Raw genomic sequence first — 17,115 nt, forward strand, 5'->3', positions numbered from 1 at the left:
TAAGGCTCTTATTGGCGTTTAATTTATTTTAAGTCCAATTTGAGTTCCAGGGAAGGCATCGCTTTCTGAAAGGAATGAATAATACTCTCTTTCTCTTTTACTCCAGGAAGATCACGTAACAATAAGTACTCAAGGTTTCTGCAAAAAAGGGGGGAAAAAAACACCTTGAAACACACTCTAACAAAAATTAATTTTGTTTTGTCATTGACTTCAAAAGGGCCTACTGTTCTTCCTGGCTAGATTCAATCTCCTGGAGGGCAGGGCTAATCAACCACTGGTATTTATGGATGGAGTAATCAATCAATCAATCGTATTTATTGAGCGCTTACTGTGTACAGAGTACACAGTACTTGGGAAAGTACAACACTGGTGGATGAGATGCCTGCCCCAAAAGAGCTTACGGTCCAGAGGGCAATGTCTAATGATTTTGTTCACTGGTATTTATGGATGGAGTACTTGGGAGAGTACAATACAACAGAACTGGTGGATAAGCTCCCTGCCTCAAAGGAGCTTACGGTCCAGAGGGCAATGTCTAATAATTTTGTTTTGCTCTCCCACATGCTTAGTACAGTGCTCTGCACATGGAAGGCACTCCAGTTCTACTGAGGCTGGGCAGAACCCTGTGGAGCTGAGAAATGTGCCTCCATACGGCAAGTGGAGGATCTGGCTATCACTTTCTCAACCATTCGTTGAAGCCCAGCTGATTCTCAGATGGTAAACTCTGCTTTTTTCTCCACTTCCTCCCCAAAGGGCCTCAGTCGCCTTGGCACGTCACCTCTTCCGGTCCAGTCTGCTCACCTACCTCAAGTGGTGCAAGGCCATGACGCCTTTATCTGTGACATTCCCACAGGACACGACTTCCAGCCGCAGCAAGCTTTTCTGTAAGTTCTCAAACTCACTGAGCCGCTTCAAACACTCGTCCTCAATGTAATGACACTTGCACAGCTTTATTTGTTCAACATGTACTAGGCCCTCTGGAAAAGAGATGGTGCAATAATTTGGTACCTGCTCCCCACTGCCCATGTCAACGTTTTAAGACATTGCCCGTGGGCAGCAGGGTCTTGGCCAGGTGTTCAAGACCCACTCTCCTGCCCAGCTTCAATGAACATGTGGAAAGAGATGGCTGAACAGGCTGGAGTTGTGATATATCAATCAATCAATCATATTTATTGAGCGCTTACTGTATGCAGAGCACACAGATCTATCAGGTTATTAGCCCCCTATGAACCAATTGTGAGCTTTTCAATAGCTGAATTTGGGCCAGGTTACCTTGGCATTTATGTAAGAAGGTAAAGAACGAGATAACATATACCCCAAGATCAGTGGAGCTGGAACTGGTATGTGCAATTATATGTTGCAATTGCATACTGAGCTTTTGATTAAATATGGAAAAAATTGCACAAGTGAGTTGGTGAGTAAGCCACAGTAATGAGGTTTTGTTTTTTTTCCATGCCTTCTTCATTGCTGACGTGAGCAGGGAAGGAATTCAGGCTGTTTGGCTGCCCCAGAGCCTTTAGCAGGCCCAGGAGAGAGGGAGATATGCCTGCAGCGTTGATGCTACAGTGACCTGAGGGTAGCCAAAAGGAGCCATGAGGAAAAGGTTGGCGGGAGTTGGAAGGGAAGAAAGCTACCACTTCTCTGATTTATCTAAAGAGCATTGAAGCGGTGGAACCCAGGTGGCCCAGAGGATAAAAGCCCAGACTAGGTCCTGGCCTGGCCCTCTTTCCCCTCAAAGGCTGACCCTCTTTCTCCTTAGAGACTGGGCCTTGGGCTGACCCCCTTTCTCCTAAGAAGCTGAGCCCTGGCTTGACCCCTTTTCTCTTCAGGGGTTTGGCCCTGCCCTGGCTTCTTTTCTCTTCAGAATTTGCGCCCCGGCCCTGACCCCCTTTCTCCTCAGAGGTTTGGCTCTGGCCTGGCCCTCTTTCTCCTCAGAGTCTGGGTCCTGGCCTGACCCCCTTTCTCCTCAGAGGCTGGCCTTGGCCTGGCCTCCTTTCTTTTCAGAGACCGGCCCTGGCCTGGCCCTTTCTCCTCAGAGCTCGGGTCCTCCCTTTAACTGAAAGAAATCTAGGGTTGCTGGGGGATAAGGAGTCGCCTTGGTGCATCTAGAGAAGTAGAGGCCACGGAGGCAGCGAGAGAGCCGGCTCCACACCCCGGCACTGGGACCCCCCACCAACTTGTTCCATTCCTGAGTGGGCGAGGGAATCAACTGATTGGAAAACGGAAAGGTGCCCAACTGCTAGAGTATCTGAGAGCAAAACTATGCCATCCTTTACCCATGTAGTCGAATCCTATGTGCATGATGCAGGACTCGGTGGCATCAATTGCTTGGATCTTATATTTGTTTAGAGGTCCAGTCGGGAGGGTGTTGTAGTCCTGCTGCCATCTTTCCTGGCCATGATACCGCACCAAGGCTCCACATCGCAGCAGCCACTCCGAAGCTGCCCGGTCCGGGCCGACGGCCTTTATGCGCTCGTGATCTACCCTGTTAACCGAGAAAAGGCTCTTGGGAATCATCCTTTTTCATTTCATTTCCCAGCAAGACATCACATAGCAGGTCACACGGAAAGGTACATACATGGATATACCCTCTATATCCCCTCTAGACTGTAAGTGCGTTGTGGGCAGGGAATGTGTCTGTTATAGTGTTATACTGCTCTCTCCCAAGCACTTAGTATAGTGCTCTGCACACAGTAAGTGTTCAACACATACGATTGACTGACTGATATACGCTGGGAAATTTTATGAAAAATGTGCATTATCTGCTATTTTTTAAAATGTTTTGTTTTTGGTAAAAAAAATATAGCACTAAAAGAGAAATACATTTTATATCATGGAGAATTAATCCCTAATCATCACCAATATTTACTGAGTGCTATGCTCAGAGCACTGGACTTGGTGCCGGGGAATATTCCATATAAGTAGAAGACCTGGGCCGGCCCTCGAGGAGCTTACAATCTAATGTGGGAGACAAGGGGACACAAGTTGCCAAATACACACATCATCATCATCAATCGTATTTACTGAGCACTTACTATGTGCAGAGCACTGTACTAAGCGCTTGGGAAGTACAAATTGGCAACATATAGAGACAGTCCCTACCCAACAGTGGGCTCACAGTCTAAAAAGGGGAGACACAGTCTAAAAGGGGGAGACACAGTCTAAAAGGGGGAGATACAGTCTAAAAGGGGGAGACAGTCTAAAAGGGTAAAATAATCTGAGCAAAGATGCAAATATTAAAAACAAAAGAAATAAAATAAGCAATTAATGACAAATGGAAGGAAAGCAGGCATCCTTACCCCATTTCAGATGAGGGAAACTGAGGCAGAGAGAGAAGTTAAATCGATCAACATTTAGTGAGCACTTACTGTGCGCAGAGCACCGGGCTACACACTTGGGAGAGGAGAGTACGATATAGCAGAGTCGGCAAACATGTTCCCTGCCCACAGTGAGCTTCCAGCTTAGAGGATCAATCAATCGATCGTATTTATTGAGCGCTTACTGTGTGCAGAGCACTGTACTAAGCACTTGGGAATTACAAGTTGGCAACATATAGAGACAGTCCCTACCCAACAGTGGGCTCACAGTCTAAAAGAGGTTCACAGAGGATGAGCTTACAGTCCCCAGGGCTTCTTGATTCAGAGCACTTACTTGTTGAACACGGCATTCAACCATCCCCAGAACTGTCTGCAGTCACATGATCTTGGGGGTTTCTTAAAGTTGTGCAACTGGTGTGCGAACCTTCCGAACAGCATCATCAGACCTGGCAATGTAAAAGACCACTTTACTAGATCATTAGCTGGTAACCAGACGGCTATGTACAAGAGTTGTTTACCTTACTCCCCATTTACAAGAGTTGTTTACAGACTTACATAAGTAACATTGAGAGTCAATCCTAAGGGGAATTCAGTATTACAGTAACTATTAAGAGACCAGGGATGTGACTCTCTGCCAGAGATGGAGGCAAACAGCCCTCTGACCAAGGGACTGCAATGGACCCATGAACTTTAGCAGTTGAGGAGCAATATATCTATTAATGGTATTTAGAGAACTTACTATGTGCAGAGCACTGGACTCAACACTCGGGAGAGTGCAGTACAACAAAATTAGCTGACATGTTCCCTACCCATAACGAGCTTACTGTCTAGAGACTGGGAGCAATGGAGAAGGGAAGAAAGTAGGCCTGGCTAAAAAGCAAATGAAGGCAAAGTGGCATAGTGAGCAGCTACAATAACTAACCGTGATAACTTTTGCCTTTTAGGCATGACTATTCACTTTTTCCTTCAATCAATAAATCAAAAGTATTTACTGCTTACTGTGCTTACTGCCCAAAGTCCTGTACTAAGTGCTTGGGAAAGTTCAACTGAGTTACTAGACATGATTCCTGACCTCAAGGAGCTCTCACTCTAGCGAGAACAAAGATGGAAATGCATTTATTCAACCAAACTTCCTTTGCTGGACTTCATTTTTATTCCGTTTTTGCTGAAGAGCCTTACAATGTAGTAAGAGTGCAGCAGGTCAGGGACTGAGGGGGGGCCGCTCAGATCAGTTGTGTCTTCATTTTCAAAATGCTCAGTTGAGTCAAGATTTTGATGAAAATTATGAATGTGCATGACCAGGTTAGTATTTAGGAGTAGAAAATGAGAAGGCAACTTCCCGGCTTTTCAGTGGTTAAAATTAAACTCACTTATGCGGAAATGATGTGGCTTATGAAACAGGATTCATTTTATTTAAATCGTAGCATAGTTGCAGTTTTTGGCCTGCCTGCTCTTTCATGGGATAAAGGGGGACCCCTAGTGCTGAGCGAACACATAATAATAATGATAATGTTGGCATCATCATCATCATTTGTTAGGCGCTTACTATGTGCCAAAATAAAGTTGAGCTTAGGGCAGAAAGACCCGTTTAAAACCCAGGACACATTCTACACTCTAGCTCTTTCTGAATGTGAAAAATTGGTGTTGGTAAATTTAAAAGTAAATGGACTTTTCATCACCCATTAAGTCAGAATACAATTGAGAGGCAGAAAGCTGATTCAAGCGCTTGGTACAGTGCTCAATAAATATAATTAATTAGGAACAGGGCACTGGGGCACCACACTCCAACAGCAGGACTCAATGTCTGTCCTTCCTCCTGCTTAGACTCTGAGCCCCATGTGGGTCAGGGCCTGTGTCTGACCTGATTATCTTGTATCTATCCCCAGCACTTGGTGCTCTGCTTGGCACATAATAAGCGCTTAACAGATACCAATCAATCAATCAATCGTATTTATTGAGCGCTTACTGTGTGCAGAGCACTGTACTAAGCGCTTGGGAAGTACAAGCTGGCAACATATAGAGACAGTCCCTACCCAACAGGGGGCTCACAGTCTAGAAGGGGGAGACAGAGAACAAAACCAAACATACAAACAAAATAAAATAAATGGAATAGATAGGTACAAGTAAAATATAAATAGAGTAATAAATATGTACAAATATGTACCACAAATTATTCTTATTATTAGGTTAGGTTCTCATTTCCAGGCGAAGTTCATTACCACCAGCCCAATTCCAGTTGATTACAGTGTTCCGGTCTGAACGGGCGTTACTCACTTGAGAAGTTACAACCCCTGGGAAATTCTAGGTGGGCTCTTGGGATGACATGGAAACCGGAGCTAGCACCTGCTCAGCAGTAGAAGGACCTCTCCCCCAGATTCCTTCTTCCCTAGCAACAGGCCCTCTCAGCACCTTTTATTTACTTATGTGTAATTTATTTATTTGTATTGATGTCTGTTTCCCCAACTCTAGACTGTAAGCTCACTGTGGGCAGGGAATGTATGTTTATCGTTATATCGTACTTTCCCAAGTGCTTAGTACTCTATTTATTTATTTATTTTACTTGTACATATCAATCAATCAATCAATCGTATTTATTGAGCACTTACTGTGTGCAGAGCACTGTACTAAGCGCTTGGGAAGTACAAGTCGGCAACACATAGAGACAGTCCCTACCCAACAGCGGGTTCACAGTCGAGAAGGGGGAGACAGAGAACAAAACCAAACATACTAACAAAATAAAATAAATAGAATAGATAGCTACAAGATAAATAGAGTAATAAATATGCACAAACATATATACATATATGCAGGTGCTGTGGGGAAGGAGGTAAGATCAATCAATCAATCAACTGTATTTATTGAGTGCTTACTGTGTGCAGAGCACTGTACTAAGCGCTTGGGAAGTACAAGTCGGCAACACATAGAGACAGTCCCTACCCAACAGCGGGCTCACAGTCTAAGAGGGGGAGACAGGGAACAAAACCAAACACACTAACAAAATAAAGTCAATAGAATAGATATGTACAAGATAAATAGAGTAACAAATATGTACAAACATACATAGAGAAGCAGCGTGGCTCAGTGGAAAGAGCACGGGCTTTGGAGTCAGAGGTCATGGGTTCGAATCCCGACTCCACCACATGTCTGCTGTGTGACCTTGGGCAAGTCACTTCACTTCTCTGAGCCTCAGTTACCTCACCTGTAAAATGGGGATTAAGACTGTGAACCCCACATGGGACAACCTGATCACTTCGTAACCCCCCCCCCAGCGCTTAGAACAGTGCTTTGCGCATAGTAAGCGCTTAACAAATGCCAACATTATTATTATTATTATACAGGTGCTGTGGGGAAGGGAAGGAGGTAAGATGGGGGGATGGAGAGGGGGAGAGGAAGGAAGGGGCTCAGTCTGGGAAGGCCTCCTGGAGGAGGTGAGCTTTATTATTATAATTATTATTATTACTATTATTACTGGGTTCCCGGGCCGTGAAGCAGCGGGGAGCAGGACCCGCCCCAGCCCCTCCTCACGCAGCCCCGCTTACCCCCTCAGAGGGCCGCCGCGCTCCAGCGCAGCGCGCCTGCGCCCCGCTCGCCCGCTCATTGGCTGCGGGGCGCGCGGGGCTGGCACGCGCGGGGCTGGAGCGCGCGCTGATTGGTCCCGGCCGGGAAGGGGGCGGGGCTTCGCCTCCCTTTCGCCCTGGGAGCTCAAGGAGCACGCGCGATGGCGCTCGGGGCGCTGCTCAGTCGGGCCTCGGCCGGCGCGCGGGGGCGCGTGACCCCAGGGGTCAGCGGGGTCAGCGGGGCCCTGCGCAGCCGCAGTAGGTGAGTGGCCTGCTCCCCCTCAGCTGTGAACCCACTGTTGGGTAGGGACTGTCTCTACATGTTGCCAATTTGGACTTCCCAAGCGCTTAGTCCAGTGCTCTGCACCTAGTAAGCGCTCAATAAATACGATTGATGATGCTTCTCATTAATAATAATAATGATGGCATTTGTTAAGCGCTTACTATGCGCAAAGCACTGCCCTAAGCGCTGGGGGGGACACAAGGTGATCAGGTTGTCCCACGTGGGGCTCACAGCCTTAATCCCCATTTTGCAGATGAGGGAACTGAGGCTCAGAGAAGTTGCGACTTGTCCAAGGTCACACTAGAGACATGTGGCGGAGGCGGGATTCGAACCCACGACCTCTGACTCCAAAGCCCGGGCTCTTTCCACTGAGCCACGTAATCATTGCGAGCCCGCCTTCTAGACTGCGAGCCCAGTGTTGGGTAGGGACTGTCTCTATGTGTTGCCGACTTGTACTTCCCAAGCGCTTCGTACAGTGCTCTGCACACAGTAAGCGCTCAATAAATACGATTGATTAATTAATTAAGCACCTGCTATGTGCCACTTACTATCCCTTCAAGGCCCTACTGAGAGCTCACCTCCTCCAGGAGGCCTTCCCAGACTGAGGCCCCTCCTTCCTCTATCCTTCTCCACCCCCCCCCGCCTTACCTCCTTCCCCTCCCCACAGCACCTGTATATACGTTTGTATGTATTTATTACTCTATTTTATTTGTACATATTTATTCCATTTATTTTATTAATATGTTTTGTTCTCTGTCTCCCCCTTCTAGACTGTGAGCCCACTGTTGGGTAGGGACCGTCTCTATATGTTGCCAACTTGTACTTCCCAAGCACTTAGTACAGTGCTCTGCACACAGTAAGCGCTCAATAAATACGAATGAATGAATGAATGCCAAGCACTGTCCAAAGCACTGGGGCAGATACAAGCAAATCGGGTTGGACACAGTTCTTGTCCCACCTGGGGCTCAAGGTCTCCATTTTGCAGAGGCCCAGAGATAATAATAATAATAGTAATGGCATGTGCAAAACACTGTTCTAAGCTCCGGGGAGGTTACAAGGTGATCAGGTTGCCCCCCCCAGGGGGCTCACAGTCTTCACCCCCATTTTACAGATGAGGTAACTGAGGCACAGAGAAGTTAAGTGACTTGCCCAAAGCCACACAGCTGACAATTGGCAGAGCAAGGATTTGAACCCATGACCTCCGACTCCACAACCTGGTGCTCTTTCCATTGAGCCACCCATGACCTTCTGATTCCTGCCATTATGTATTATTATACAAATAATAATTATGACATTTGTTAAGCGCTTACTATGTGCAAAGTACTGTTCTAAACAAACAAGTGGCAGAGTCAGGATTAGAACCCACGACCCTCAGGGCCCTGGCATTAGCCACTAGGCCATGCTGCTTCTCCTTCACCCAATGGAGCCGCAGGGTGCCAGAGGTGTCTGTGAAACCTTCCCTTTGAACTCCCCTGTCAGGGAATCTCCGTTCCCTTGGCCTAGTGGAAAGAGCCCAGGCCTGGGTGTCGGGAGGACCTGGGTTCTAATTCCAGCTCTGCCACTACTTTAGTAAGTAGTATTTAATAATGAGTGGTATTTATTGAGCACCTACTGGGTGCAGAGCAGAGATCTAAGTGCTTGGGGATTAATCAGGTGTATTTATTGAGTACTTACTGTGTACAGAGCCCTGTACTTAAGTATTTGGGAGAGTACAATACAACAAAGTTGGTTGACACATTTCCTGCCCACAAAGCTTTCATAGGCTAGGGGATTTTTTTTAACGGTAGTCATTATTTATTTTATTTTGTTAGTATGTTTGATTTTGTTCTCTGTCTCCCCCTTTTAGACTGTGAGCCCACTGTTGGGTAGGGACTGTCTCTATATGTTGCCAATTTGTACTTCCCAAGCGCTTAGTACAGTGCTCTGCACATAGTAAGCGCTCAATAAATACGATTGATGATGATGATGATGATTAAGGGCTTACTATGTGCTGGGCACTGGAGTAGATACAAACTAATCAAGGTTCCCCCTCTCCATCCCCCCCATCTTACCTCCTTCCCTTCCCCTCAGCACCTGTATTTATGTATATATGTTTGTACATATTTATTTCTCTATTTATTTATTTATTTTACTGTACATATCTATTCTATTTTATTTTCTTGGTATGTTTGGTTTTGCTCTCTGTCTCCCCCTTTTAGACTGTGAGCCCACTGTTGGGTAGAGACTGTCTCTATATGTTGCCAACTTGTACTTCCCAAGCGCTTAGAACAGTGCTCTGCACACAGTAATCGCTCAATAAATACGATTGACGATGATGATGAAGGTAGACACAGTCCCTGGCCCACTTGGGGCTCGGAGTCTGATTCCCCATTTTACAGATGAGGTAACCGAGGCACAGAGAAGTGAAGTGATTTGTCCAAGGTCACCCAGTAGACAAAGTGGTGGAACCAGGATTAGAACCCAGGTCCTTCTGCCTCCCAAGCCCACACACTGTCCACTGGACCACACATTTAGTTGTGTCATTTTGGCTTGTGCAAGGTCACAAGGCCAAATACCGTAGTCTACCGTAGTGCTATCCCAGGTTGCAGCAGCTAGAGTATCCACCATTAAAAATGCGGTATTTGAGTTGGCCAATTTACAACCTGAATTTCTCTCTGAAGCTCATATGATGTGGTCATTGTTGGAGGTGGGATTGTGGGACTCGCTTCCGCCCGAGTCCTCGCTTTGCGACATCCGGAGCTTTCATTTGGAATCCTGGAAAAGGAAAAGGAACTAGGTAAGTACGGTATGGGGATCATGACCCGAGCCCCAAAGCGGGGCCTCCTTGCCGTACCATTTTCTCCAGTTGGTCTCCAGGTGGATAATGGAATGGGGGTTACCTCACTTGGGTCATGTTTCTGGAACCTATTGTATTACCTAGAGAAGTCACAGCTGGGAATTCTAGGCTTCCCTCCCACCCCCCAATCAACCAATCAATGGTTACTGCATCAGCCTTCTCTCTGATCTCCCATCCTCGTGTCCCTCTCCACTTCAATCCATACTTCATGCTGCTGCCCGGATTACATTTGTCCAGAAACACTCGGGGCGTATTACTCCCCTCCTCAATAATCTCCAGTGGCTACCAACCAATCTGCGCATCAGGCAGAAACTCCTCACCCTGGGCTTCAAGGCTGTCCATCCCCTCGCCCCCTCCTCCCTCACCTCCCTTCTGTCCTTCTCCAGCCCAGCCCGCACCCTCCGCTCCTCCGCCACTAATCTCCTCACCGTACCTCGTTCTCGCCTGTCCCACCATCGACCCCCGGCCCACGTCCTCCTTCGGGCCTGGAATGCCCCCAATCCCTCTGCCCACCCCCCAAGCTAGCTCTCTTCCTCCCTTCAAGGCCCTACGGAGAGCTCACCTCCTCCAGGAGGCCTTCCCAGACTGAGCCCCTTCCTTCCTCTCCCCCTCGTCCCCCTCTCCATCCCCCCCCATCTTACCTCCTTCCCTTCCCCACAGCACCTGTATATATGTGTATATGTTTGTACATATTTATTACTCTATTTATTTTACTTGTACATATCTATTCTATTTATTTTATTTTGTTAGTATGTTTGGTTTTGTTCTCTGTCTCCCCCTTTTAGACTGTGAGCCCGCTGTTGGGTAGGGACTGTCTCTATATGTTGCCAATTTGTACTTCCCAAGCGCTTAGTACAGTGCTCTGCACACAGTAAGCGCTCAATAAATACGATTGATGATGATCAATGGTATTTCTTGAGCCCTTACTATGTGTAGAGCACTGTACTAAGTGCTTGGAAGAGTACAATACAGCCAAATTAGTGGACATGTCCCCTGCCCATAACGTGCTTATAGCCTGGGGGGAAACGGACAATCTATAAATTAATATAAGAGATCTTGGTGAGACTCCCACTCTCTCTAACACCATTTCTCTTGTTCTGCAGCTAGTCACCAGACAGGACACAACAGTGGTGTCATCCACAGTGGAATTTATTACAAACCCGGAACTCTGAAAGCCAAACTGTGTGTCCAGGGTGCTGCGCTCTGCTATGAGTACTGTGACCGAAAGGGAATTCCATACAAGCAGTGCGGCAAGGTATAGATCGTAATGAGTGAATCGATCAATAAGTTTGTCGTGGGCAGGGAATGCGTCTTTTTATTGCCACATTGTACTCTTCCAAGCACTTAGTACAATGCTGTGCACACAGCAAGTGCTCAGTAAGTACGACTGGCAGACACCTGCTGTGTGCACAGCATCACACTAAACTCTTGAAAGAATACTGTAGAGTTAGAAGACTTGGTCTCTGCCAATGATAGATTATCAAACAATGAGTGATATTTATTGAATGCTTACTGTGTGCAGAGCATTGTATCAAACACTTGGGAGAGTACAATACAATAGAGTTCCCTGCCCACAAGGAGCTTATGGTCATCATCATCATCATCGTCATCAATCGTATTTATTGAGCGCTTACTATGTGCAGAGCAATGTACTAAGCGCTTGGGAAGTACAAATTGGCAACATATAGAGACAGTCCCTACCCAACAGTGGGCTCACAGCCTAAAAGGGGGAGACAGAGAACAAAACCAAACATACTAACAAAATAAAATAAACAGAATAGATATGTACAAATAAAATAAATAGAGTAATAAATATGTACAAACATATATACATATATATGGTCCAGAGAGAGGGATGAGATAGCTTGAAGTGGAAGCCTCCACTTTGTATGGGCCGGAATTATTGAAGGATAGTACGTAGAATCATAAAGAACCCTATTGCCTTTAGTTCCTCCTTCAGCCATTACATTAGTTCCCAAGGCCCTGTGGAAATACAAAGTGGCATATTAAGCACTAGCACTGATTGTTTCTTTTCTTGCGGTAAAGCAACTTTTAGGGTGTTGCTACATGGCTTTGGCAGCCATCGGTGTGAAGTATTAAAAAAAACAGCCACCCCCTGCAGAAAACCTGTACGTAGCCTTGCTTAGCCACAATCCACCTGATGTTCTCTCATTTGGGGTTAAAGACCGTCTTTTTTCTTGGAGTTCACTTGATTTCTTATGTTGCCAATTTGTACTTCCCAAGCGCTTAGTACAGTGCTCTGCATATAGTAAGCGCTCAATAAATACGATTGATGATGATAGAGCTCACATTTTTATTATTACAAGGATGGTTATAAGTATTTCCCTCCTGGATTAATATTCTTCCATTGGATCTAACTCAGTGGAGGGTGGGGATGGAGATGAAGCACGTCGACTCTCTGAGGGAAAGGAATTAAGGGAGTGGGATTAGAAACCAGACCTGTGCGGACGATGGGTTTTGGTTTTTTTTTAGTCCACCGGCCTTTGAGGCTAGTCTTGGGTGGGAGCCGTTTCGTGTCCCCCGGTTTCGAGCTCAGGGTTGCACCCCTGTTGGCCTCTCAGTGGCTCGAGTGGTGACCTCGGTTCGCTCAGGGGTTCGCTGTGGTTTCCCGCAGCTGATCGTGGCGGCCGAACAAGAGGAGCTTCCTCGGCTCAAGGCCCTGTACGAGCGAGGCCTGCAGAACGGCGTCCCGGGGCTGAGGCTGATCGACTCTAAGGAGATTCAGAGGAAGGAGCCTTACTGCAGGGTGAGTGACCTTCGCCCAGGCCACCCGAGGTGGCCGGGGTCCTTGGTGAGGCTTCGGCCTGCTTGTTGTCGCCGAGCCCCCTCCCCAGCCCCCTGCTACCCCCTTGCCCAGAGCACGAAGGGGAGGTTTAGGGAAGGCCTTGGTCAGGCGGATGCTGAAAGGTGGAAAGGGTCAGGCTTGGGAGCCAAAGGCCGTGGGTTCTAATCCTGGCTCTGCCACTTACCAGCTGTGTGACTTCGGGCAAGTCACTTGACTTCTCTGTGCCTCAGTTCCCTCATCTGGAAAATAGGGATTGAGACCGTGAGCCCCACGTGGGACAACCTGATTACCTTGTATCTACCCCAGTGCTTAGAACAGCGCTTAATCAATCAATCAATCAGTCGTATTTATTGAGCGCTTACTGTGTGCAGAGCACTGTACTAAGCGCTTGGGAAGTACAAGTTGGCAACATATAGAGACAGTCCCTACCCAACAGTGGGCTCACAGTCTAGAAGGGGGAGACAGAGAACAAAACCAAACATATTAACAAAATAAAGTCAATAGAATAGATATGTACAAGATTAATAAATATGTACAAACATATATACAGGTGCTGTGGGGAAGGGAAGGAGGTAAGATCAATCAATCATATTTATTGAGCGCTTACTGTGTGCAGAGCACTGTACTAAGCGCTTGGGAAGTACAAGTTGACAACACATAGAGACAGTCCCTACCCAACAGTGGGCTCACAGTCTAGAAGGGGGAGACAGAGAACAAAACCAAACACACTAACAAAATAAAATAGATAGAATAGATAGGTACAAGATAAATAGAGCAATAAATATGTACAAACATATATACAGGTGCTGTGGGGAAGGGAAGGAGGTAAGATGAGGGGATGGAGCGGGGAGAGGAAGGAAGGGGCTCAGTCTGGGAAGGCCTCCTGGAGGAGGTGGGCTTTATTATTATTATTATTATTACTGGGTTCCCGGGCCGTGAAGCAGCAAGGAACAGGACCCGCCCCAACCCCTCGTCACGCAGCCCCACTTACCCCCTCAGAGGCCCGCTTAACAAATGCCGTCATTATTATTATTATTATAATAAAGGGCTTTTTTATTCCAGCTTCTAGTGTATGGTAACTGGAGACTTTATGCTCGTGGGCAGGAAATTTGTCTGTTACATTGTAATAATAATAATTATGGTACCTGTTAAGCGCTTACTATGCGCCAAGCACTGGAGGAGAAGGAGGAAGTTACTTTGTGCCAGGCACTGTTCAAAGTGCTGGGGTAGACTCAAATCAATCAGGTTGGACACAGTCCCTGTCCCACGTGGAGCTCACACACTTATCCCCATTTTACAAAAGGTAACTGAGGCCCAGGGAAGTGAAGTGACTTGCCTAAGGTCACACAGCAGACTTGTGGTCAGGCTGGGATTAGAACCCAGGTCCTTCCGACTCGCAGGCCCATGATCTTTCCACTAAGCCATTATGCTTTTTCCAAGCACATAGGACAGTGCTCTGCACACAGTAAACGCTCAAAAAATAGCACTGATGGATGGACTGTATCACCAGTCAATCAATCGTATTTATTGAGCGCTTACTGTGTGCAGAGCACTGTACTAAGCGCTTGGGAAGTACAAGTTTGCAACATATATCACCAGTACAGTGATCCCGCGGACAAGCCCTCTCTTCTGGGGCTGCTGATTTGCTCACTTATCCAAGACATGGGCCCCTTCCATTCACCATGATTTTTCAGGGCGCTGTATTCGAGTAACCTGAGAAGCAGCATAGACCTGGGAGATGGAGGTCACATGGGTTCTAATCCCAGCTCTGCCACATGTCTGCTGTGTGACCTTGGGCAAGCCACTTGACTTCTCTGGGCCTCAGTTACCTCATCTGCAAAAGGAGATTAATACTGTGAGCCCCATGTGGGGCAAGGACTGTATCCAAACTAATTACCTTGTATCTGCTCCAGTGCTGGGAACAATGTCCCTGTCCCACATGAGGCTCACAGCATTAATCCCCATTTTACAGATAAAGCCCAGAGAATTGGAGTGACTTGCTGAAGGTCACACAGCAGAAAAGTGGAGGAGCCAGGATCGGAATTTAGGTCCTTCTGACTCCCAGGCTTGATCCATTAGATCACGCTGCTTCTCACAGATCTTGCTCCAGTTTAAACAGGAGGACCTACTCTCTTTCGCTCACACTTTCTCTTGTTCAAATGACAAAGAACAAAAACGTTCTTCATCTGCACCCCAGAAATCTTGAGTCAGAGGAAAAGTTTGAGCCAAAATCAGAATAAGAACGCTACTGTTCCTCTGGGTATCAGGCTGGAGTGGACGGGGGGGTGTCTGGTGGACGGTCTTAGGACAATAACCATCTTTGGGACGTTATTCTTTGGACTCAGGCATGCCAGAATCCTATGCAGAAAGCCATGTGACGAGGTGACATTTCTAGCTAGAGTGGTGGCTGTTTTTGAGGAAACAGAAAACTGATTTTTCAACGTAGAGGACTGTAAATCTGATTGTGGATGGACATCAGTGCCAGTCTTAGGGACCTTTTCTTCCTCTTCGGCGTTAGAATTCAATCAGAATCTTAGCAAAGTGATGAATAGGTCAGTCCAAAGCGCCAGCGCTAGCCTTAATACGCCTTGCGTAAATTGGGTTTCAGAAGCATCTGAGATTCACCCTTAAAGGGGAGTTCGGTTTATTCTCTCTCGTAAGCAGCACAGAGCGGACGCTCTGTTTTTTCCTCTCGTAGATAAATCCATCTTCTGTGCGGAGAACATTTGTAGCTAGCTCAGGGTCTAGTAAGTCAATCAAATCAACAGTATTCAGTAAGCACCTATTGTTTCCCCCTTAAGTACTTGGATTCATTCAAAATTCATTCATTCAAAATATATTCTATTTATTTTATTTTGTTAGTATGTTTGGTTTTGTTTTCTGTCTCCCCCTTTTAGACTGTGAGCCCACTGCTGGGTAGGGACTGTCTCTATATGTTACCAACTTGTACTTCCCAAGCGCTTAGTAAAGTGCTGTGCACACAGTAAGCGCTCAATAAATACGATTGATGATGATGATGATTCATTCATTGTTATATTTATTGAGCACTTACCATGTGCAGAGCACTGTACTAAGCACTTGGGAGAGTACAATACAACAATAAACAGACCGATTCCCTGCCCACAATGATCTTACAGTCTAGGGGTCTTGGATATCCACTCCTTTCCCAGTCCCACAGCATTTATCCCATTTGTAATGTATTTTAATGTCCAACTCCCCCTCTAGTCTGTGAGCTCATTGTGGGTACTGTGCTTTCCCAATTGCTTGGTACAGTGCTCTGTACACAGTAAGCGTTCATCAAGAGGACCTAAGTTCTAATCCCTGCTGTGTGACCTTGGGCAAGTCACTTAACTTTGATTGATTCTTTGTGCCTCAGTTAACTCATCTGTTAAATGGGGATAGGAGTGAGAGCCCGATATGGGACAGGGACTCCATCCAAGCCGATAAACTTATACCTACCTACCCCAATGCTTAGAACAGTGCTTGACATATAGTAAGCACTCAACAAATAGCATTAGTAGTAGTAGTAGTAGTAGTAGTAATCGTAAAAATAAATGCCACTGATTAGTTGGTTATGAAGAGCTCTTCACTAAGTCCCCAACGCTCACATTCTAGCAGAGGAGTTTAATAAATTGAATTCCCACCCCAGCTCTGCAGCCTCTTATAATAGCTGTCTGCAGGAATCAAAAGTGGTACTGTTGTGTGATTCTCCACCCTGGAAGTCACGCTGTGTAGGGTTGTGAAGAGGGCATATATTATAAATTATAGGTTTCTAGGCTAAGGAACTGATTGCCTTCTCATTCAAACAATAGACTTTGTCTTGGCTCTAGGGCAATGTGTGTAGTTGTTCTTGGTGGCAATTTGGGATCAAAATGATGGAGCCAATGGAGCAAGCACATATGTCTATATCTGTAATTTAATTATATTAATGCCTGTCTCTCCCTCTAGACTGTGAGCTCGCTGTGGGCAGGGAATGTGTCTGTTGTTGTACTCTCCCAAGTGCTTGGTGCAGTGCTTTGCACATAGTAAGCGCTCAGTAAATTTGATTGACTCTGTCTTTAGCTGAATTACATTAGGTGGGAGGGAAAATTTTGTGGCCTAGTGGATAGAACATGGCCTTGTAGTTAAAAAGACCTAGGTTCAGTACAATTGAACAAATGAATGAATGAATGATTCTAATCCCGGCTCTGCCTCTTGTCGACTCTGTGACCTTGGGCAAATCACTTCACTTCTCTGGGCCTCAGCCATCTCATCTGTAAAATGGGGATTAAGACTCTGAGCCCTATGTGGGGCAGGGACTGTATCCAACTTGATTAGTT

At 46.4% G+C, this 17,115-nt stretch overlaps 2 protein-coding genes across 6 annotated transcripts in view; one reads left to right on the plus strand and one right to left on the minus strand.

The window, feature by feature from the left end:
• Positions 1-9,915, minus strand: DMAC2L (distal membrane arm assembly complex 2 like). 5 transcript variants are annotated; one of them, XM_038756445.1, is made up of 5 exons: positions 9,797-9,915; positions 3,649-3,760; positions 2,274-2,482; positions 803-974; positions 1-138 (listed from the first exon to the last, which is right to left on the minus strand). In XM_038756445.1, exons 2-5 carry the CDS (start codon positions 3,753-3,755, stop codon positions 24-26), a joined length of 603 nt encoding a protein of 200 aa, XP_038612373.1. In that variant the 5' UTR covers positions 3,756-3,760; positions 9,797-9,915; the 3' UTR covers positions 1-23. The 5 variants fall into 5 exon arrangements, with proteins under 5 accessions (XP_038612373.1, XP_038612372.1, XP_038612375.1 ...); XM_038756444.1 differs by lacking the exon at positions 9,797-9,915 and adding an exon at positions 6,854-6,900; XM_038756447.1 differs by lacking the exon at positions 9,797-9,915 and adding an exon at positions 6,784-6,803.
• The window catches only part of L2HGDH (L-2-hydroxyglutarate dehydrogenase), a 26,436-nt gene continuing 16,353 nt past the window's right edge, over positions 7,033-17,115 (plus strand). The window contains exons 1-4 of the mRNA XM_038756738.1: positions 7,033-7,133; positions 9,815-9,930; positions 11,094-11,245; positions 12,626-12,757. Of these exons, the coding sequence (XP_038612666.1) occupies positions 7,033-7,133; positions 9,815-9,930; positions 11,094-11,245; positions 12,626-12,757 (501 nt within the window). The remainder of the gene's footprint in view (positions 7,134-9,814; positions 9,931-11,093; positions 11,246-12,625; positions 12,758-17,115) is intronic.

Source organism: Tachyglossus aculeatus, chromosome 14 (genome assembly GCF_015852505.1).
Source record: "Tachyglossus aculeatus isolate mTacAcu1 chromosome 14, mTacAcu1.pri, whole genome shotgun sequence".
Taxonomy (NCBI): Eukaryota; Metazoa; Chordata; class Mammalia; order Monotremata; family Tachyglossidae; genus Tachyglossus; species Tachyglossus aculeatus.